The sequence below is a fragment of the Bombyx mori genome, chromosome 9 (genome assembly GCF_030269925.1).
Source record: "Bombyx mori chromosome 9, ASM3026992v2".
NCBI lineage: Eukaryota > Metazoa > Arthropoda > Insecta > Lepidoptera > Bombycidae > Bombyx > Bombyx mori.
In genome coordinates this window covers 927,317-951,362 of record NC_085115.1, presented here as the reverse complement: position 1 = coordinate 951,362, position 24,046 = coordinate 927,317, and the positions used below count along the sequence as shown (strand labels likewise).

The following is a 24,046-nucleotide window of genomic DNA, read 5'->3' as shown; positions in this document are numbered from 1 at the left end:
AATCAGCCACCCACCTTGGGATATAAGTAACGGCTGCCCCCATCCTTCAAACCGAAACGCATTACTGCTTCACGGCCGAAATAGGCAGGGTGGTAGTACCTACCCGTGTGGATTCGCAATAGGTCCTACCACCAGTAAAAAGCTAGTCCGTCAGCATAAGCTCGCCCGGCGAGCCATGGAAAAGCCATGCTCGGAGTTTCTCTGAAGGATAATAACAAGAATGAGGTTACCCGACAGAGAACTAAGGTCATCGACATAGCTGAGAGAGTCGGCAATCTGAAGTGGCAGTAGGCTGTATACCGTAGAACCAATAGCTGTTAGAGGGGGCGGGTTCTTGAAGGAGGACCGCGTAGTGGCAACCATAACGTGGAACGCCTCTGGTGAGCTGGTGCGATGACCTTCGAAGGGCGGCTGGCAAGAAATGAATGGGAATAGCTGAAGATCGGGCTCAGTGGTGTGGATTAAGAGAGGTCTATGTCCAGTAGTGGGTGACTGTGAAATGATGATGATTATGGCTATGAAATATAATAATATGAATAGTTTAAGTTGTGAGATAATATAGGCTACCTTATCCCACGCCTGTACACGAGTCTCCAACCCTGCGATATAAAATGTAGTCCTCGCAGTCGAAGCTCCAGGAGGATGATTAGTAATAAATAAAATTAAAATACTAATTTTGTTCTCATATGTACATCAGGTCGTTGACTCAATAGCATGAGAATCCTGAGCAGGACAATAATAATCACAGCGAACACAACAAACCTGTCACCTTGTTCTTAGTAGAAGGATAGAAAGATAAAGACCGCCGATTCACAAGAACTAGCCTCCGTCCTGAGAAGAATTGGCAAGAAACTCAGCGGGCATGTATTTTTTTTTAATATTAGATTTTTTTTTTAATATAAGTTTTTTTGTTAAATATTCATTTTTATAATGAGTATTATAACATAACAATTATTACAGTATTGAAATGCCCGGAGCGAGCAACTCATTCCCACTTTGTGCAATCTTCTAGATAATCATTGACTATAAAAATAGTAAGCTTTATTGCACTGATGTTCTTTAATAGTTTTCTTAAACCTATCTATATGTAGGTTCTGAACATCCTGTGGGATTTTGTTGTACAGGCGCACAGACAAAGACCTGAATGAATTTCGTATCTTATGTAACCTATTCATCGGCACAACAGGCTTGTGTTTGTTCCTAGTATTTCTATTATGTATGTCCGACATTTTAGGAAACTCCTCAATACGTTTACGAACATACATCAAATTTTCAAAGATGTACTGGGATGGCATAGTGAGAACTTTAATTACTTAAAATTTTTCCCTCAGGGATTTCCTTGAGTGCATGTTATAAATAGCACGTATAGCTCTTTTCTGCAGAATAAATATCATTTCTACATCGGCCGCATTGCCCCATAGCAAAATACCATAGGACATGACACTGTGGAAGTAACTAAAGTAAACTAAACGTAAAAAATAAAAATAAACTTTTCAACGTGAGGTTCGCATTTTTGGACTACTGTCCCACGTCGTTTGCTTTAACAGACTACACATCGAAGTTCTTTCACAGTGCGTGTGTCATGGTGGACCGAAGGTCAAAATGGTATTGTTCGGAACTTGTATCCACAATATCAAAACAATTATATTGAAGAAGAGCACATTCTAAGGCAGTTTTGAAAAAAATACAAAAAAAAGGTCCATTTTATTTTTATAAAAGTTTATTGATAAATTAACAAAAAAAACAATATTTACATTAAGCGACTATTAAAACAAATAGTTTTCAATTTTTATAGCGAAAATTAGAACTTTTATTATTCAAAATGACATTGTCCCCAAAATTTTAAATACCCTGTCTATTGGAGACCAATATGAACTCACACGAGCATCAAAAATTTCACAACAACCTTATCATAATTTTCGCTACAAAAATCACAATTTAAATAACTATGAAACTACATAATCAAGTTAACCACAGCGACTAAAGCCACAACAGCTACAGATAAGAAAGTAGAGACTGGTGCTGCATCAGGCACTGGAAGGCTTGGAGTCGCAGGCTCCACCAGGTTGGGTGGAGTTACTGTAGTGGATGGTGATGTGATCACGTTTGCAGCAGTAGAGGCTTCATAGACCGTGTCTCCGGTGACGAAGTAGCTGTTCATGTCGTTTTGAACTAAGGAAGCCCAAGCAATGCTTTCACGGGAAGTCTCGGCTCCGCGGAACACAGCTTGGTAAGCATCACCCAACGCTACCTGGTTCTGAGTCGCCCAATTTTGGAACTGTTTAAAATATAAATTTAAGTTAATCATATTGTATTGAATAACAAAAAAAATTATTATTATCTTAAAATATTTTTACCGGATTAAAAATAATAAATATCTACAATTCTATCTACGCCAATAAATAACATTAAGTTACTAATATTTTAAGAAAAGGGGAAACGACAATGAAAACGAAATGAAAATAAAATGACGCCAGTAGTAGTATAACGTAATAGTAATGATGATCTTATTGAAACGATAAGAACTTAAAATAGGCTTTGTAAATTATAGATATTCGCTGCTTATAATATGGTTAAACATAATTACCTTTTCACCTTCGAAAATTGTTATCTCACACATTAACTAAGCTAAGCATTTACAATACAAAAGTCATTAAAAATTACTTACTGAAACAATTTCAGCTTCCGTTCTTAATCTGGATGAGACGTATGATAGTGGAGTTGCGACACTTTGGAACCTGAATGCAGAAGAAACATTAAATAAAAGAGACAGAAGCAAAGTACTAACGTAGGAGATTAAGACTAAGTTGTACGAGTCTATGGTTACTAATTTACTACTTCCACGCCACTAAAAAAAAAAATACAAAAAAAGCAAAAAAAAAAATAAAAAAAACTTAATTTAAAAAAAAAAAAGATCATGCCCGCTGAGTTTCTTGCCAGTTCTTTTCAGGACGGAAGCTAGTTTTTGTGAATTGGCGGTAGTTCTTTTTGACGTTCAACAAGTATGTACTTTCATTTATGTTGAATAAAAAAAATTTGATTTTGATTTTTGACTGACGCCCTGTTCAATAATTAACTATGAATAATGTTATCATCGTAAATTTAGCAAATGGGCAATTTTTAGCATTATAAGTCGAAGCTTTTTATTAGTCGTAAGTTACTGCTTACACAAGAATATTTTATTAATATGGTTTTAGCTGTTACATAAAAATAAAATAATATGTAATGAGGGCTGTTGCGTTGTTGCTACAGAAAGTTTTTGTTAAGCAAAAGCTTGAATATGTGTTCTTTGGTGTTGTAAAACGACACTTAGTAAAGGTTCTGTTACACTGGTAAGAGTAACGCCATCTATCGCCAAATAGTCGAACGAATATCGAAGGATCTAGTATTTAGAATGCTCGGGAGGTGCAACGCCACCTATTGTCAGATTGCAGAAACACATAATACTAGAATTTGGTGGAATATTCTTGATGTCTCTAGGGATTTCGTCTCGACTATAAAACAGAGAGAGCGCCTGTAACAATTATTTTTATAAGAAATAAAAATATATGGACGAAAAAATGTGAACCATCATTGTGGAAGGTTTTGATTTGCAATATGAAGGTATTTTTCACAATTACGATATTTCAGCTGAAAGAGTCGAAGTAAATGTATGTTTTGACAGTAAATTCGTAACCTGTTTTCATTGTTACTCATCAGATTCCAAAGGAGCTTCAAAATTAAACTGGGCATTCCAGAAAAGTTGATTGAACGTATTTCACAACGAAGGGTGGCCCCCGGCTTCAGTTGTATCGAATTTCTAACTAAGAACTTAATAAAAAACTCGTATTTTAGATTATGAACCAAATCTTGACTAAGGCCTAATTCTTCATTATTTTAGCATCATTATTTTAGTCGTAATTCTAATTAAATAAAACCATTATCAGAAAGTACACAAAAAAAATAATTCCCAACGCCCCATTTCTTGCGTACTTTTCAAGAGATTTCTAATACTAAATTTTATTAAATTAATTCGTATTTTTTACGAATACGATTTGTTTGTACATTTCCTTGAAGTCATATCAAGAAAGAAATACAAAATCAATACGACACATGTATTTAGCTGGAAATTTAAACAGAAACAAATAATGTACTGACGCAGCTGTGACGGCAGCCAAATTGTTCTGGATGAACCGGAAAGCTATCTGGGTGTTGCCTTCGTTTCCAGAGACAGCGTTGTTGAAGGCATTAGTGTAGTCTTGAGGACGGATGATGATGTTATCCTGGACGATGGCGTTGAGAAGACTGGAGTACAAAAAACAAATATTAATTTCATAATCAGCTTAAGCTGAGCCTTGAGTGAAGACTTTAAAGTCTTCACTCAAGGCATTCGGATTAGAAATTCTGACGACAGACACAAATATGTATATTAGCGCTATACATTAGTACCTGTAAAATTATTTATTGTTTGCAGATTTCATTTACTCGCGACGTTTCAAATCGATACAGAAGTTCTAATTAAATTTTGTACTGGTGGTAGCACCTCTTGTGAGTCCGCACGGGTAGGTACTACCACCCTGCCTATTTCTGCCGTGAAGCAGTAATGCGTTTCGGTTTGCAGAGCAGGGCAGCCCTTGTAACTATATGGAGATCTTAGAACTTATATCTCAAGGTGGGTGACACATTTACGTTGTAGGTGTCTATGGGCTCCAGTAACCACTTAACGTCAGGTGGGCTGTGAGATCGTCCATCCATATCAGCAATAAAAAAAGAATTACGTAGCTTACCTTTAAAAACAGTTTTAAAACAATAAAAACAAGCGTGGTGAAAACTGCCTGCTTAGGAAAATCTGCTACCAAACTTAAATTTACTAATAGCCATTCGAAATATCCGTTACCCGCCTTGATCATTCATGATCAATCATCATTCTTCTGCCCTTCTCTTAGCCATCTGGGGTCGGCGTAACATGTTTTCTCCTTCCATACTCCTCTATCATATACCATTTCTTCGCTCACTCTCCTCTTACACATATCGTCTTTCACGCAATCCATCCATTTCTTCTTAGGTCTACCTCTTCCTCTATATCCTTCCAAATGATACCATATTATCTCCAAATATGTGATTATTAGTAAATTAATCTTTCATACTAAACGTATAAAGAAAGATCTACAATTGACAAAACTTACGTGTTCAATGAGTTAGCATGAGGAGTGCAGCCAAGGACCCAGAGGATTTGAATCTTTTCAGTGTATACATCGTGGCTTTGGAATCTCTGGTACAAAAAGTTGAAGTCCGCTTCAGTGCCGTCACGAAGAGCGTTGCAATAAACCCAGTTGCGATTGTCCACTGGTACTCTAAGTATAGAGAAACGTTATCTTAAATAGGTCTAATTCTAATCACTTTTATATGTATTTGTAATTAAAAACATGCAGCATATTACCTCCTGCGTTAACTGCGCTAAATTCCAACACGATTGAGGCAGCTACAAAGATCTATGGACTAGGTGACTGCCATCAACATTAGTTTATATTGTTAATTTTAACGAAATACAGCAGAAATCGACAAAATGCTGGTGCCCACTTGCGTCAGGTCCCTTGGCTTACCACTCAAATCATAGAACTGTGTCTCTAAATCAAAAGCCAAAAGATCGTATACACTTTGTGCAGAATTCGCTTATTCTTGTGTATACTACATCCCTACAGTACGATTTTAATAATTAATTTTTATAACTTGTTTTAACTAGTTTACAACACCAAAACAGTCACAGTTCGGGAATTAAATTTGAATATTATGCCAAGCTGGGCATCCACTGCTAAGACTATCAATTAAAGAAAATGATACGTACTCTTGTCCGTTAACACGAAGAGCTTGGAACTGAGTAGTAGCTGCAGTACGACAGGCTGCCACGTTGATGTTACAAAGTAGAGGAGCCAGCTGATATCTGAGGTAAGACCTCATGAAGGACTCGTTGGGAATTGGAGAGTAGGTGAGCTGGTTCATCAGATTCGAAGACCAACGGGCGATCAGATTCTGTGAATAAGGTAACTATTAACGTGGTCCTAAGATTTTCGTTATCATTAAGGCCCTTAACCCAAAAGCCCATAAAGAAAAGATCATTATCGACTGGCTGTGCCCATTTTTTACCGAGTCTGTTTCACTGACTTATCCTTATGAGCTATGGCTACGGCTGTACTTCCGGCATTTCCGATGTACATTAGTCAGTGTGGTTATTCTTAATACTTACATTCAAAGTGGTGAGGTGGGCGGTTCCCACAAGACGATTCCTGATCCAGTTGAATCCAGTAATAGCTGCGACCCACGGAGCGTATTCAGTTTCATTCTCAAGGAAAGAAAGAATGTTGAAGGCTCTGTTGTAGGTCATGAGACCAGAGCGAGCGAATTGAAAGACGTCGTTAACGATCTAAAAATATACGTAATAATTGTAAAACTTCTTAAAACTTACGAGCTAACTATTAGGCCTAACTATTAATTTCTGAAAATAACTTTTTAAAAATTAATTACACTTCCATGCATTTGAAAAGTTCCAATTCTATTTAAATAATATTCTAACTGGAGCTTGATTCTGAACGGTCTGTAGGGAGATCACACCTTTCATAAAATATGCCAACCCCGAAAAAAACCAAAATACACATTGTAAGAAATGCTTCGCCTCATATGCTAAAGGAAATTTCAAAAGTATGGCACTCTTAGAAGACCTATTAATAATTTATAATAAAATTTACCTGTGCTCTATTGTATTCGTGAATTTGAGTTCTTTGAGGGCCGCGTAGAGCAATAACAATGAGATTCCAAGTGTAGTCATCATAGTTGACTCTGTAGAAACCTGTCCAAAAATTATGAAATTTAACGAAATACTTATTGATTTAATCGTACCTTAGTTAAAATTTCATACATAAAAAGAGCAGCAGAGCAATAAAAAAAAGCAGGTTGGGCACCAACGGCCTAGCCTGGAGTAAATAAGGCATAGGAAAGGAATTAAAGCTTAAGCACTAAGCTTTAAGCAACATATTCGTTCACCTTAAACGTCATGTCTAAAATTGATTCATGTATAGTGTGTGGTGCACTCACCAGTCTGCTGTTTATTGAAAATAACCCATTCATCTCCAACAGATCCTCTGTTGATAACAGTAACAGCTTTGGTGAGGACATGAGTAGGCTTTGTGTTGGCGAAGTTAGGGTTGCGGGCAGTGGCAAAAGTGATAGGCACGATGTAGTTGGTGTTGACATTCGAGTAACCAGTGTTGATGTTGAAACGACGCTAAATAGATAAAATTATAATATTAAATGTAGTTTATTATCAAACAATATTGTGTATTTTTTTATTGCTTCGGTGGTTGGACGAGCTCACGGCACACCTGGTGTTAAGTGGTTACCGGAGCCCATAGACATCTACAACGCAAATGCTACCATCCATTTTGAGATATGAGTTCGAAGGTCTCAGTATAGTTACAGCGGTTGTCACACCCTTCACGCCGAAACGCATTACTGCTTCACGGCAGAAATAGGCAGGGTGGTGGTACCTACCCGTGCGGACTCATAAAAGGTCCTACCACTAGTGAAAATTGTGAATAATGAGTATTCTTGGGTTTTCGTGAACGATACGACCGCCCACCATTTGGGTATTTTTGTCGTACTACAACGTGCTTACGTTAAGAATTGTAATTAAAAGTTTTCCAGTATCGATCAATAAAATAAATCACGGTGAAAATATTTTCACATTTTTTACTATTATGACCCAAAAACCTTTTCCTAACTATTATTTAGCTATAGTATAACTTATATACACCAAATTAAAAACCTCTCAGATTAAAAATCAATCAGAAGATGCTCTTAGGCCCGAGCAAATGCGTGCAGTAGCATCGATCCTTGAAACTTTTTGATGCTTGACATAAGCAAATTTGTGTACAAAAACAGTACGTCGAATTGTAGAATTGAAAATAAATCCTTTTTCTTCTCGATCTTATCGTAAGTAACGGGTTTCTAATCGCGAAGAAGCTTCAGAGCGCAGCCCTAGCCCTAGGACAGTGGTTCCGAAAATGGCGCATAGACATCAACCCAGCGAAAAGTACTGCGGTGCTATTTCAGAGGGGAAGCTCCACACGGATTTCCTCCCGGATTAGGAGGAGGAATCTCACACCCCCGATTACTCTCTTTAGACAACCCATACCCTGGGCCAGGAAGGTCAAGTACCTGGGCGTTACCCTGGATGCATCGATGACATTCCGCCCGCATATAAAATCAGTCCGTGACCGTGCCGCGTTTATTCTCGGTAGACTCTACCCCATGATCTGTAAGCGGAGTAAAATGTCCCTTCGGAACAAGGTGACACTTTACAAAACTTGCATAAGGCCCGTCATGACTTACGCGAGTGTGGTGTTCGCTCACGCGGCCCGCACACACATAGACACCCTCCAATCCCTACAATCCCGCTTTTGCAGGTTAGCTGTCGGGGCTCCGTGGTTCGTGAGGAACGTTGACCTACACGACGACCTGGGCCTCGAATCAATTCGGAAATACATGAAGTCAGCGTCGGAACGATACTTCGATAAGGCTATGCGTCATGATAATCGCCTTATCGTTGCCGCCGCTGACTACTCCCCGAATCCTGATCATGCAGGAGCCAGTCACCGTCGACGCCCTAGACACGTCCTTACGGATCCATCAGATCCAATAACCTTTGCATTAGATGCCTTCAGCTCTAATACTAGGGGCAGGCTTAGGGACCCCGGTAACCGTACTCGTCGAACTCGACAAAGAGGTCGACGTGCAACCTAACCCATGCATCAGCCCGCTGAGTTTCTCGCCGGATCTTCTCAGCGGGTCGCGATTCCGATCCGGTAGTAGATTCATTCGCGAAACAATTGCTCTTGAGTTGTTAGGTCTCCTTCGGAGGCGCTCGGGCAGTTGTTAGCAAATCCCACCCCTCTTGGCTGAGCCTTTGCTCGCCCACCTGTCCTGGTGAAACTGGAAAGGCCTTCGGGCCACCAGTAAACTTTCAATCATAAAAAAAAAAAAAAAAAAAAAAAAAAATAACGGGTTTCTGATAACCATTCCTCTTAGATTTAAGAATTCTAGTCAATTTCCAATTTTAAGGGTGGGAGGGTCGTCTTATTTAATTGAGACTTCGATATTGTATATGAAGAAGCAACATCACATTGTGACATCATACACACATATATGCAAATAAAAATGTGTAAGTATTAAATATTTGCATAAGTGTTCACGAGAAATGAACTCAATTGACATTCATATTGGCTTACTGAGTTGAATCAAGATTTTGAACTGTTTCTCACCTGGTAGATAGTCATATCCCCAGTCTGGTGGTTAACTTGAACGTTAAGTACTGGGTGACCGCTCTGTTCAGTCCAACTCTTGTAATAGTCAACAAAAGAAAAATCTGGTCCGTATGCTGATAAAGCTCCAGCTGCTCTAGCGCTGACTTCAAGGGTTTGGAAGAGATGGATAGGTAAAGCAGTGTCAAAAGATCTAGATAAAAGAACATAAAAATATTTGAGCTTGTCATTTATAAATATAAAAAAAGGACATTACAATAGAATTTACAATGCTGAATCTTACCTCTCAATCAGATAGTTGTTCAAGCCTTGTCTATGTACTTCGAAGCCTAGGAAATGCTCAGTCATTCTAATCACAGCTGCACCCTTGTTGTATGAAATGGTCGAGAACATGGCACTCACTGATGCGGGGCTGCCAACACCTGGGTTGGTCAAAGGCTGAGGGCTGTTGGCCGAGTCAGACAAAAGGGACGTGTGAATTTGCTCTACAATGAATCGAGTTCCAAGACCCATGTAATCTTCAACCTAGAAAAAAGCAATTAAAGTATTATTCTTTTTAGACTAAGATCATCGATTGTGGTACTAAATGAAACTCACCCAGTCAGTGAGGAAGTATTGGTAGTAGCGAGCAAAACCTTCGTTCAGCCATAAAACATCCCACCAGTCGCAAGTAACGAGGTTTCCATACCACATATGGGCGATCTCGTGAGAAAGGATGTAAGCGATCAACTGTTTGAAGTAGCCATTGGTATGGTTCTCATCGTACATTAAGTATGCTTCTCTGTAATTTTAGAATAACTTTTTAGACGATTCTCTATCGAGGTTCATATTTTGTTAATTAACACTATGAATTGAATAGATAATGAATTAAGTCTGCAAGTCCATAGAATTTAACAAAAGTAAAGCAAGTGAAATTTACCTGTAAGTAAGCAGACCCCAATTTTCCATAGCACCAGCTGAAAAATCGGGAATTGAAGCCTGCGTCATCTTTAAATTAGGGTGGATGCTGTAAAAGTCCATAGCGGTATGTCTGCTCATTGTCGCCAACAGCTCCATGCCCACATCGAAAGCATACTGCCCTTGGCCGGCAGATAGGGCTCCGGGCCTTGCGATTACTTCATACCTCAAGACACCGTTTTGACGCTGCTCCAAAGATTCGTATTCAGCAACAATAAGAGCAATCAAATACGTAGACATTAATGGAGTTCTGTTGTAAATGTCATCTTGATAGCCCCTGCAATTCAATAAGATATCTAAGTGCTAAATCCGCTGCCTGTAACATTTGAGCATAATAATATCACAACTTACGTTACGGTTGAAACTCGTGTTTCTCTGATGTTTGTGCACGACCAACTTCTGTGGGTGGTCGGACGTCTGATCGTAATATGAAAAGTTGCTTTAAAACTGGGCTCGTCGTAACAAGGGAAAGCGTAACGAGCGGATGTCGCTTGGAACTGTGTAGAGGCCATCCATCTGGGAGCAACATTTACATTAATTTGGCGGTATGTAACAAAATACAATTTTTTGATACAGAACCGTATACCTTACCTTGTGACGTCATTAGTGCTATTCCGGAACCAGGTCCGGTAAATACCATACATGTCGGTACGTAAGCGAGCAGCGAAATCAATGGTCAGTGTGTAAATCACAGGAGAAGCAGCATTGAAGACGAGAGTGCCCGTATTAAGGCGCAGTCTCAGGAACTGTAACTCTTTCTGGAGGGTGTAAGTGGAGGGTGTCGTGACGGTTCCTTGTCTGAGAATCACGGATGTGATTTCCAGGTCGTCGGCATGAATAACTATCTCGCTTACGTTAGCCCGAGTGGCGTACAGCTGGATTTCAACGGTGCCAGAGAAGGTTAGCCTGGAGATATCAATAGCCCAAAGCACGTTGTAATGAAGAGGTCTGGTGGTTGTGGGCAGTCTGTATGTACTAGCGGCAATACTTCTATCAATATTTTCAAAAGCCTCAATATCCTCAAAGATTTCCCCTTCTAGTTTCTCGTCAAGAAATATTGTGTTGTTTGTCCTGTAAATTGGTTCATCGGGGAAAGCCTGTGCTAACACGCACGCCGCCAAGAAGATAATGACCTTGTAATTCGCCATCTGCAAAATAAATTTTCTCAAGAATCTGATTTCATGACAATTAACAATAAAATCGTTTCTCGAAATTGACCTTTAGGAAAATGAAAGGTTTGAATGGCATTCTGAAGTGAATTTTCTAAGAAGTTTATGTCTCAATCCTTAGTGATTTTAATCAGCTTTTGCAGGACTTTAGTACGGGAAAAGGTCGAATAACACAAACAGTGATGATAGCATTATGAATACTGAAAGATTTTGAAGGTTTGACGATAACAAACAACCATATTATACGTGGGCTGTGAGCTCGTCTACCAATCTAAGCAATAAAATAAAAGGGTTCTCGTGTCGATTGATGAGAATTTCTCCGGTTCTGAACGAGCAGATAATGACTGAAGCGCAATATGGGCAAGGTTATGGTAATAAAGTAATATGGAGTAAAACAATATGAAGCTATGACACACCAGGCCACAGGACCAGCCGTTACGCTAAAACTCGAGAACGGCTGGACCGATTTGGCTAATTTTGGTCTTGAATTATTTGTGGAAGTCCATAGAAGGTTTAAAAGATAGATAAATATGAAAATGCTCGGAATTAAATAAAAATAACAATTTTGTTTTTCCTATGATGTCCCCCCCCCCCCATCGGACGGATTCCTATTGTTTTAGGTCTTTTATTTATCGACTGAGGCACTACGAAGTCTGCCGGGTCAGCTAGTTGTAAATAATTATTGCCATGAAAACTTGTTAAAACACCCATCTTGTTTATGTCGGCCAGAAAGTGCTGTTTGAATGGTATGATAATACCTATATATGTTTTTGACCTCTAATTGGCAGCAGCACTTTGCCGTTTTCAAGATTCAAACTACCATCTAACCAAATACGTTGTTAGCTTCTGTTATCTATTTTATTAAACTCTTAACTACCGTTTCACCAAATACTACTAACAAGATACTTGTTCCTTTTAATTTTTCAGGCTGTTCTAACTCATAATGATCGTGGCCACAATTCAATTTAAACTTCAATATAACGACTTTCATGTGAAACTAGATCAGTAACGCGTTTAAAAGCCATTAATTGTAGCCTTTCCGATTAAGCCGTTTATCTGTTGGTATCAAATGGAATTTGTGGCCTTTAAAAATGGCCGTGAGCTTTTGAGCAGCTTTTTTCCCATAGTAAAAAGATGAGGAGGCAATGAAGTCGTCGTGGCCTAAAAGATAAGACGTCCGGTGCATTCGTATGTAGCGATGCACCGGTGTTCGAATCCCGCAGGCGGGTACCAATTTTTCTAATGAAATACGTACATAACAAATGTTCACAATTGACTTCACACGACACGATGTACGGTGACACGGGGAAGGAATAACATCGTGTAGTAATAATCAAACCCGCAAAATAATAATTTGCGTAATTACTGGTGGTAGGACCTCTTGTGAGTCCGCGCGGACAGTGCCCACCACCCTGCCTATTTCAGCCGTGAAGCAGTAATGCGTTTCGGTTTGAAGGGTGAGGCAGCCGTTGTAACTATACTGAGACCTTAGAACTTATATCTCAAGGTGCGTGGCGCATTACGTTATAGATGTCTATGGGCTCCAGTAACCACTTAACACCAGGTGGGCTGTGAGCTCGTCCGCTCATCTAAGCAATAAAAATAAAAATAAACTTTGACGCCTTCACGAAGGATTTTACCATAAAACATAGATAAAATTGGATGGATCAGAGTACTTTTGCTCTGCCATAGAACACTACCAGATTATCTATGCGTTTTTTTAGAACATTTATTTGTTAATGAACTCCTCCTAGACGAGTAAACGGATTTTGCGGAGATATTTCATGTTTTTTTTAGGTTTTTTTTTAATTCAGTTGTTGATAGGAATTCAATTAAGTAGATAAGTACAATACATATTTCCCGAACCTGATATGTACCTACACAAATTCCTGATAAAACTTTTCGACAATGCGTCAAACGCCACATTATCTTTAGTTTTACAATGCAATGATAAATGCCATTAATCAATCATTAAATATTATCACTAAAATAGCCTTAGTGTTAGTGTGTTTTATCTGAAGGCCATGTCAGAAAACGGGATTAAAATTAATAACCCGGTAAAAAAGTTTCCTAAGGTCATTTTATTAATTTAAGAGTAAACAAAGCCTCTTAAAATTTACAAAAAAAGACACATCACTAGATGATGATATTAAACAAAATACTTTATACTGCCTGTCCTATATTTATAGTATGTGTGCAAGAATTTCTTCATAAAAAATTTAGAACTTGAATAATAAACCGTATAAAATTACAAAAAAAAACTTTGAGTAAAAATTTTTGAGCAAAATGAAAAGATCATACAGATAGTTTTTCTTTCTAAATATAGCATCATTGCAGTTTCGGAGTAGGAAGCCAGAGAATGCGAATATTAATTTCGTGCTTGATTTAAGAAGCTTTGACGATGAAAGCAACCGTACGCTTTTTTCAAGCTGAAACTTATAATTACTCAGCATTCACGTTCACTTCTGTTACATTTTGAAAACCTGCTCGATCATTATGTACTTAAATTTACGAATTTATCAAAATAATTGAAGCCTAGATTAAATATTTCACTTACTAACCCTTATTCAATTTAATCTGATCGAGCGATTGTCCAAATAACTGATTAGCAATCTTTACAGCGTAATCAACAAATTCATAAAGTACAATTTTACGAATTATGTATTCAGAACTTCGATGATTATCAGTTATACCTTCAAAAGAATTTTTGATGCATTTATAGATTACGGTGACACATTCACCAGAAATGGAGACTTTTCAGTTTATTACTCGAGATCTACCAGTAATTTTTGAGAAAATCAAACTGTATTCAATGGAACCTAATATGAAAAAGTAATAGAGCTGATGTAATGTGTAGTGTGTCGGAGTTAATATCATGCGTCAGTCATTTTTTTTCTCACTTAATACATATGTATCTAAAATAAGTTCATGAAAGACTAGAAAAAATAACGTCGTTCTAATAAATAAACTACATGATGTCACCATCTTGCATAATGCTGGCACTAAAAAGCTTAGCCCTAGAGTTGGGTTCGAACGAAGAAACAGATGCTATATTCAAAATTTGAAATTTCAAAGTAATTGAATACACTCATATTGGATAGTCTGTGTGATTGGGTAAAAAAATATCAAATGGGCCGGTTGGTAATTTGAATGTCTTTGATTGCGGGCACACAAAATAGCACAAGCGCAAGCTTAGATGAATAAATGACAGCTAATTTCTGTTTATTCAGGATTGCAGATGCATGAGCTGTAAATAATCCGGATTCGATACGCATTTTGTGGAGAGTACTTAACGGTAGGCCGCGGCTTGGCTCTACCCCTGGCATTGCTGAAGTCCATGGGCGACGGTAACCACTCACTAACAAGTGGGACCTATGCTCGTCTGCCTACAAGGGCAATAAAAAAAAGCATGGTTTTACTAATATTTTCGAATAACAAGCAATGTAACACAATTATAAATAGACTGACACACGGTGGCAATGGCCTCGCGGGAGCGCGGGAGGGGAGAGTTGCAGTTTTTTCTCATATTGCGGGTATTTTTGTTCCTGTCACACGAAACGGGCTCTTAACACCCTATATTCATGAGATATGGCTTTTTCATGGTAATAATATAATATGAAGCTTAAACTAAAAAATCCGCTGCATTCACAATCTAGCCGGTACGATAGCCAAGAACGAAATAATAGTAAAAGTTTTTTTTAATAATTTTAAAATTCACTTTCCGTACTCACCAATACTTCTTTCTATAACGGTCTCTGAACAGTTTGCATTATGAGAGCCGTGTTCATACTTGACAAACAATCAGCCAAATCTATTATTAATCTTGATGACGACAATGAGCAGGCCAGAACGCTCTCATTTGCAAGTATTAAGCTAATAATATCTTAAACATTGTATATCTTACCTTGACAAATTTCAATACAGACAGCACCACTAAAGCGGGAAGGCTACCCGCGACTGTGCCGCCCTAATCGGTTGATTACAATATACAAACGATATCCACAATCGCCACTGATAAAAAATATCATGAGAATTACAGTTAATCATTATGGTGAAGAAAATTTTTGGTGCACTATCGTCGACTTTATCGCAGACTTAATTGATTAGGTTGGATGTGCGATTTTTTTTGGAAAAATAGCTTAGCTGATTCGTTTCTCCTTCTTCTTCGTCTATTACCAAGCGTTTTTCCGATCTAACCCCAGGATCCGCTTTTCTACTTAAGCTCCTCCACTTTGCCTGGTCTTCGGCGTGCTTTTGGGTGGATTAATTTTATTATACTATTATTAGATTAGTGGATTATTTTTCCTTCGATAGATAATCGATTGCTCGATCCACCTAATGTTAAGTGGATACCGGAACTCACAGACCTAAGCTTGGTTAGGCCGAGAACTCCTTCATTCACTTAAGCAATAAATAAATAAGGCTTTGGATTTAAAATCCTAATATCAAACCTTGGCCACGAATGTTCAAAAATAAAACCATGAATTTCGCATGTAAACCATTGTTCGGTACATATCAATTCCAATTGCTACTGGTACTGCCATTGGTATTATTAGTTATTACTGATCCATGGTCATCAATTGGTAGGTACCACCACCCTGCCTATTTCTGCCGTGAAGCAGTAATCCGTTTCGGTTCGAAGGGTGGGGCAGCCGTTGTAACTATACTTGAGACCTTAGAACTTATATCTCGAGGTGGGTGGCGCATTTACGTAGTAGATGTCTATGGGCTCCAGTAGCCACTTAACACCAGGTAGGCTGTGAGCTCGTCCACAAATCTAAGCAACAAAAAAAAAACGCCACCAATTTAAAACATTCTAAAAACTTTCAAATCAAGATCTCCGTCATGAAGACTTATGAATAATTCTCTCTCTCTCTCTTCGGTCGGTCCCTCACTGCTGAGGATCGTGACTCCGTTCGATTCCGTCAACCAGCTGTCTCCATCGATCCCGTTTTGTAGCTTGGTGGAGTGCGTCGCTGACAGGTATCCTCAGTTCCTCCACTATTTGGTTAATGAATAATTAAATTATCGAAAAAAAAAAACAAGACATGGTACTTTCACATTTATTTACTTACACGTACAAAACATAATAAGTACAGTTATCAATATGAGTCACTTCGTTAATCTAAAAAGCCGACTTAAATTTAATTTGAAAAAAAACGATCGATTCCAAAATGCGTCACGACTGGATAAAGAGAAATCAGCGTCATTCAAAAGTATGGTCTATGTGATGTGTATAAGACACCGGATACTGAGGAGTGCTTAAGAATATCTTCTAGAAGAAAATTTAAATATATAAAAATAGATTCCGATTATCTAACACCTAAGCATAATTAGGGTTACAATAATTCCGCCGCCTACAGTGGAATCGTCCTAGCCCTAGTACCTACAATGGCCACATCACTTTAGGTGAGCACTTACTCTGCTCGCGCTCACATAAACATCTCAATAAATACATTAAAACTTGAAAAATAATCAAATTGTCGCTCGTCGTATTACAAATACTGGTGGTAGGACCTCTTGTGAATCCGCCGCGTCGCCCCCGCGCTCCGCCCCCGCGCCCGCCACGTCCCCCTGCGCGTACGCATACGGATACTGATGGGCGGGACTACTTCAAATAATGTTTGGATTCAGGTTTTTATATTATTAATGAATTATAATTTGTGATAAATACCTACCTACATAGAACTTGAAAATTGGAAAATATTGTTTCAGAGGTCCTATCACCCACCAGTTATCACGCAAATTATAATTTGTGCAGTTGTGAGTCCAGACGGATAGGTACCACCGCCCTGCCTATTTCTGCCGTGAAGCTGTAATGCGTTTCGGTTTGAAGGGTGGGGCAGCCGTTGTAACTATACTGAGGCTTTACAACTCATACCTCAAGGTGGATGGCGGCATTTACTTTGTAGATGTCTATGGGCTCCAGTAACCACTTAAGACATCTATGCAATAAATAAAAAATAAAATGCTTTATATAAATTTCTTTAAATAATTGATCTAAAAACCGTATCCTAGTATCGGAATCTCCAAACAAAAGGTAATAAAACATTACAAACGTATTGATATGAATATTACACGATTTTTTGCAACTAGTAAATTCATCTCCGTATTTCTGATGTCTCCAAACTTTAAGTAGATCTGTTTATGGGAGACGAGAATTTTGAAGTTCATGAAAATCTCGGCAAGAAAATCAATACAAATATTAATTGTTATACATTCGAGTAATATATATATAGTATATATTTATGTTCTGCCCAATGACTTTCATATTATAACTGCTTACTAGTATGTCTTTTTTTTTCTCTAAGCATTACAAGCGGTCCCCGTTTGGAGTGGACTCCTATTTCATTGTGGTTTGCGTCTTGGTCATTGACCCCAATAAAATAATACCTTATATTTATTCTACTAGGCTTCTATTATCAATGAGGTAGATTCTATTATTTTAAATTTCGTAATTTTACGCTATTTATCGCAGGCTTGTTTTTTCAAACATTTTGTGATACAGCCGTCGAGATACAAGCGTATAATATGTAGTTATTTCATAATGATTTGCATATTACACTTCATCAAGGAAATCCTCATTATTAAATGTTAGCACTTAGGATTCGGAATGTCATTAAAAATTATCTTAAATTCTCACTCGGATATTTTTCGGATATCCGATGATTTCGCCCATGTAATCCCGGAACATCGTTAGCTTAATTTAAGCCTTGTATTTTTTATTAACTTCCTGCAGCCAATCTACAATGGTTTGATAATTTCTATTTCTCCACTGAACGTTCGCGTGTACTGTCTCCAGGACCTGCCGCACTGGACGTCCCAGGTCGCTACAAGACTCCGAGACGAACCTCTTCAGCTGAAATATAATACATAAAATCCTAAGTTCATAGAGAGAGAGTGAGAGAGAGATAGAGATAGAGATATATATATAGCCTTGTTTACACAACATGTACCATTGTGAATGTGAAAATTTGTATTTAGATGATAGTACGCATGAAGATACTGTTACGCCGGTAAAAGTAACGCCATCTATTACCAAATAGCGAAAACACATATCGAAACGACTGGTCTTCCCGGGAATGTTCTCGATAATTGTAGAGATGTCTTATGGACTATAAAATCGCTGCAGAGATGACACGAAGGCGGTTTGTAATCGGATCTACTCGAAGCGAAACAGCGAATGGATCACCTGAAGCGAAGCGGAAGAAGTGAATTACGAATTGTAAAGTGTTCTGTAAGTGTTAAATACACTTTTAATTGGTACTTCGGTAGACTTTTTATTTATCCCGAACTGCAGAGCGTAATAATACTTTATAATGGTAATTAGCATAGGTTACTGTTTATTGTGGTACATGGTAAGATCCAGGCAACTCCGGAGATATCTGGCTTCATAAACACGACAGTGTTTGATGGTTCGTGTTTTTACTTACTACCTACTACTATTACTACTACTACCTTTTACATATCGACTAATAGTTTTTAGACCAGATGATACAAGCGGAAAATACCAAGTCTTTGGGCCACGTCTACTGCATTGATAGAAATAGTACAGGCTCAAAAAGTAGACCACGGAAATTTTACCAAAACACTCGTTTTTTATAACAAGAAGAAAAACACAAAAAGATATGGTCCGAATTTGCTTAGCTCTCAACACTAGATGCTGCGCATTACCCCAATGCCAGATATAGCTGGAGGAACATCTTGAAAGAGAAATTCTCCTCGAGGAATTCAAGGACCTCATGCATGTCGATGTTGATATAACGCAACGCAACGATGATGGTATAAAAACAAATGAACACAATTTACCTCTTCATATTCATGTTGTAGATTCAGTCTGCGAGTCACGACCTTCACGATGTGGTTTAAAGTTGATATTGACCCGAAACTGAAACAATACATAAGTTTAGCAATAAGCGTCTAGAATAAAATAACCATAAGTAGAATAAATAAAATTATATATATGCACGTTAGTATGGTCGACTTCCTAGTTGCAAATTGCATTTTTATTGTCCTTGTAGGTAGACGAGCACACGGCCCACCTGATGGTGAGCGGTTGCCGTCGCCCATGGACTTCAGCAATGACAAAGGCAGAGCCAAGCCGCTGCCTACCGCTTATTACTCTCCACAAGCCTCGTTTGAAGAAGGACATGTCATAGCGCTCGGGAAGCACCGTGGAGGGGAGCTCATTTCATAGCCAGATGGTACATGGCAAAAAAGACCTCTGAAGAAACGCACTGTGGATGACCGCAGTGGCTCCAGGTAGTATGGATGAACTCGGCTCCGGTGGCGGGCGGTTCAATGGTTAAAACGAGATGCCGGTATCATCTCGAACAATTCCTCAGAGCACTCCCCATAGAACATACGGTACAAAATACAGAGGCAAGCGAAGTCCCTCGCAGACCCAGAGGCTCCAAACAATCCGTGAGAATGGGATTATCGACAATCGGAACGGCCCTCTTCTGTATGGAGTCAAATGGAAGAAGCTGGTATTTGGGAGCCCCGGCCCAGAGAAGGGAGTAGTACTCCACGCGAGGCCAGACTTGTGCTTTATAAAGCAAAAGTCGTTATAAGCGTACGTTGTGGCACTTATGCACTTAGGGGCTCTTCATTTTGAGAGGGAGAAATTACTGGTGACCCGAAGGCCTTTCCTGCTTTACCAGGAGAGGAGGGCGAGCGCGAGCTCAATTGTAAATTTGCGGGTTTCATTATTATAAGATGATGTTATTCCTTCACCGTGGAAGTCAATCGTTAACATTTGAGCAATACCTGCGGGATCCAAACACCGGTGCATCGCAAGATACGAACCGGACGTCTTATCCTTTAGGCCACGATGACTTAAAATTTATACTATAGATTATATATTCACTATATATTATATTAAGAACTTCGCGCTTATGTCTCGAGGTAGTTGGCAGCATTTAGTATTAATCTATTTTGGCGTCGTAGCTATTCTAGGCCATATAGTTTCATACAATAATAGTCTGTCCTGCTATTTATAACAAACACATGTGTCTGACAGTGGCCTACATCTACAGCATTAGAATTACTACTTATCTTCGTCCTTTTCCAAATTCCTATCATGAGTCATGGGTAGTTATTCCAGGCCATATTATATGGCCCAGATATTGATTGTGCTAAGTCAATAGGCGATCCAATTGTAACTCAAATTTCGACAGAATATTTCAGTATAAGAGACAACTCGCATTGAGATGTCTATACAGAAGATTACCAGAAAGAAAATTACCGGAAAGTTAGGTCTCTAGGTAAATTCTCTAGTTCAGTATAATAACTGAGATTTGTTTTGTAAAGGTGACCCAAAAGTGACCTTGAATAAAGTCTTCTGTCATTCTTATCGATTCTTATAAAATCATCCGTGATATTAGCCTTAACTTGTTTGTGTTATTTAAATAGGATTAAAATTATGGATTAATTATCCAGATATTATGTTAGCAGCGTAATCTTTTATTTGTAAACATAATTTAAATTTATCCATTACTAGGAAAAATACTTTCAGACGATAAACGAACCTTCCACGGCAAATGGGTGATCATTTAAGATAGGTACAACTTAGAAGTCAGCCCCCCCGAGAAATAATGAAAATCTTTTTGAAGTGAAACTTCTTTAGGCGCCATGAGGGTAAAATTTTTACAGAACGTCACGCAGTTATGCAACGGAAGTGACATCAAACTACTATTGAAATTAAGTACTTGTCAAATGTCAGTAGTAGCAGTTGTTGTATTTTTCCAACTGGAAAGGCAAATGTATCATACCATACAGCCTAATATTTTATATTTTTTTTGTGAAAAATGTTAATAGGAATTGAAATGAAAAGAATTTGGAACATTAATCAAATAGCATGAAATTAAATTAGTCAATTAAATTGGCAAAACATTAGTCATTTACAATTTAGAAATCTAAGCATAATGTGACTGTCAAAACTGAGGTTTGAGATTGACATTTGACAGACTTTTGGCCTGAACATATCTTCCTTTTTCCCTTCCTCTAAGTCTCGGAAATCTAAAGTTTTAGATTTGTATAAATATAAGCAAGACTTATAAATTAGTTCGCCAAAAAAGTTTCACTTCTGACATGTGTACTTTGTACGCACGCACTTTTTGAAGTGAAACTTCTTTATCGGCGTTGGAAAAAAATTTACCGTCACATTTTTCGGTTACGCGTCACATTTTTCCGTTACGCGCCATCTGTTTTGTATTCATGTCTATGATAATAAAATCCTTTTGTTTAAACTTTATCTAATTTAACTTTTTTGTATTCATGTCTATGATAATAAAATCCTTTTGTTTAAACTTTATCTAATTTAACTTTATTTAACCAATTTCTAGAAAGTTGCATGTAGATCATTTTTCGAAAAATAAGGCCATAAATAAGTTTCACTTCTTACGTGTGTACACTAGTACACGCACACATTTTTTTTTTTATTACCAATTCTGGGCACGTAGATTTACTGCGTTTTGCTGTTACTGAAGTCAATATATCAGAACAACAAACGCCTTGCAATCGAAATTAGGATTAGTGCCCATATAGGAAAGGATTTTACTGGTAGAACATCTTGTGAGTCCGTACAGGTATGGTACCTATATATTTCTGCCGTGAAGCAGTAACGCGTTTCGGTTTTAAGGGATGGGTAGCCGTTGTAACTATACTGAGACGCTAGAACTCATATCTCAATGTGGGTGGCGCATTTACGTTGTGCAGGTCTATGGATTCCGGTAACCACTTAACAGAGCTGAACTCACGGCCTATCTGATGTGATTACCGGATCCCATACATCACAACATGAATACTGTCATCCACCTTGAGACCAATGATAAAGAGGTACAGGTACATATAAGATTAGTTATCAATAAAACGATAAGACAATAATGACCATGCTAATTTTGCGAGGAAGCATGGTCTCCGACTTCGATACAAAGTACCAAACGCGATGGCATACATTTCATTTTGATTGGTGTTTTGATAATAATCATATTTCACTATTTGTGCCAATTTGAAATACATGACATTTATCAGTAACGATACCAATGCCGATGTTTTGTTTTTCTTTGAAATGATTACATTTCTTTTAAGTATATTTTAATTGCATCAAATCAAATCAAATCAAATCAAAAAAGTTTTATTCAACATAAATGAAAGTACATACTCGTTGAACGTCAAAAGAACTACCGCCAATTCACAAGAACTAGCCTCCGTCCTGAGAAGAATTGGCAAGAAACTCAGCGGGCATGTCTTTTTTTTTTTTTTTTAAATATTAGATTTTTTTTTTTTTCAATATTAGTTTTTTTTAAATATTCATTTTTACAATAAGTAATTATAAAATCATATTAAACACGTTGAACAAGCTAACGTTCCATTTGATCTTAAGCGGCTACCGGACCCCATAAACATCCTAGCGTCAGTGCCGCTTTGAAACTTGAGGTCTATATCTCAATTGTATAGTACGCAGTGCTCTGTGGAATTGTTCGAGATGATACCGGCATCTCGTTTTTACCACCGCACCGCCCGCCACCGGAGTAGAGTTCATCCATACTAGCTGGAGCCACTGCGGTCATCCACAGTGCGTTTCCAGAGATCTTTTTTGCCACGTACCATTCGGCTATGGAATGAGCTCCCCTCAAAAAAAAAAACGCAAGATATATTTTCTGACGGCATTATGCCTTCTACGTGAAGTTTATTCTGTACATGAGCTAAAGATTTCATTTGAAAAATTGCTACCTGCCTGCGGGATTCGAACACAGATGCAGTCGCGTCGATCGATACGAATGCACCGGCTGTCTTATCCATTAGGCCACGACGACTTCGTTACGATACATACGTAATATGTTTACTTCGAAAAATTTTTATCATCGCATGTTTCGAATGACCATGGCTTCGCATAAATAGAGAATCTCCAGAGGCAATACCATGATGGAACTTGCGTGTGGTCTAATGCCTACCGTTGTGTCCTCTTTCATACTTACTACGTTCTGATATTCTGCCAGTTCTCTCTGATGAAGCTGAAGGATATGGGCTGTCCTATGGCAGTGTTGGAGACAGCAGAGAAGACCCGCACCACGTCCTGCTTCCGTATGCCACTGTCGTTCCGCAATGACATGTCCAAGTACCTATGAGTGTATTTTTTTAGATCTGTAGACTGTTTTTATTATTAAATTCAGATGTTCCTCGCAAACAGAAGGAGAAGCTGACCTTCTACCTATGTAGGGTTTCTCGATAGAGTTTTAGTGCTTAAAATTAAAGACATCCAATCTATCTATATATATAAAAATGAATTGCTGTTCGTTAGTCTCGCTAAAATTCGAGAACGGCTGGGCCGATTTGGCTAATTTTGGCCTTGAATTATTTGTGGAAGTCCAGAGAAGGTTTAAAAGGTAGATAAATATGAAAATGCTCAGAATTAAATAAAAATAACAATTTTCTTTTTTTATCGATTAAGGCACTACGAAGTCTGCCGGGTCAGCTTAGTTGTATATAAATAATTTTACAAAATCGAATCCGAAAATATTTGTAAGTTATATGATTTGGAATATTGGATTTGAAAGGACGTCATGTTGTACGATTTTATGCCTCTAATAGTTTAACAATCCCGATATTGTGAACGTCCACGGC

At 38.1% G+C, this 24,046-nt stretch overlaps 2 protein-coding genes across 3 annotated transcripts in view; both read right to left on the bottom strand.

The window, feature by feature from the left end:
* Positions 1 to 1,702: 1,702 nt before the first annotated feature.
* Apn3 (aminopeptidase N3) lies at positions 1,703 to 15,383 on the bottom strand. Of its 2 annotated transcripts, none has more exons than XM_038012677.2 (15): positions 15,151 to 15,383; positions 10,842 to 11,398; positions 10,602 to 10,766; positions 10,213 to 10,527; positions 9,891 to 10,074; positions 9,577 to 9,818; positions 9,294 to 9,486; positions 7,069 to 7,258; positions 6,723 to 6,823; positions 6,224 to 6,400; positions 5,825 to 6,009; positions 5,166 to 5,333; positions 4,138 to 4,284; positions 2,669 to 2,738; positions 1,703 to 2,278 (listed from the first exon to the last, which is right to left on the bottom strand). In XM_038012677.2, the coding sequence occupies exons 2-15, from the start codon at positions 11,396 to 11,398 to the stop codon at positions 1,955 to 1,957; spliced, it is 3,018 nt and encodes a 1,005-aa protein (XP_037868605.1). In that variant the 5' UTR covers positions 15,151 to 15,383; the 3' UTR covers positions 1,703 to 1,954.
* Positions 15,384 to 16,468: 1,085 nt separating this feature from the next.
* LOC101744108 (aminopeptidase N) overlaps positions 16,469 to 24,046 on the bottom strand; it is a 35,744-nt gene continuing 28,166 nt past the window's right edge. Inside the window, exons 12-14 of the mRNA XM_038012730.2 lie at positions 23,401 to 23,544; positions 19,229 to 19,307; positions 16,469 to 18,278 (exon numbers count right to left, since the gene is read on the bottom strand). Of these exons, the coding sequence (XP_037868658.1) occupies positions 18,126 to 18,278; positions 19,229 to 19,307; positions 23,401 to 23,544 (376 nt within the window). The 3' untranslated portion in view covers positions 16,469 to 18,125. The remainder of the gene's footprint in view (positions 18,279 to 19,228; positions 19,308 to 23,400; positions 23,545 to 24,046) is intronic.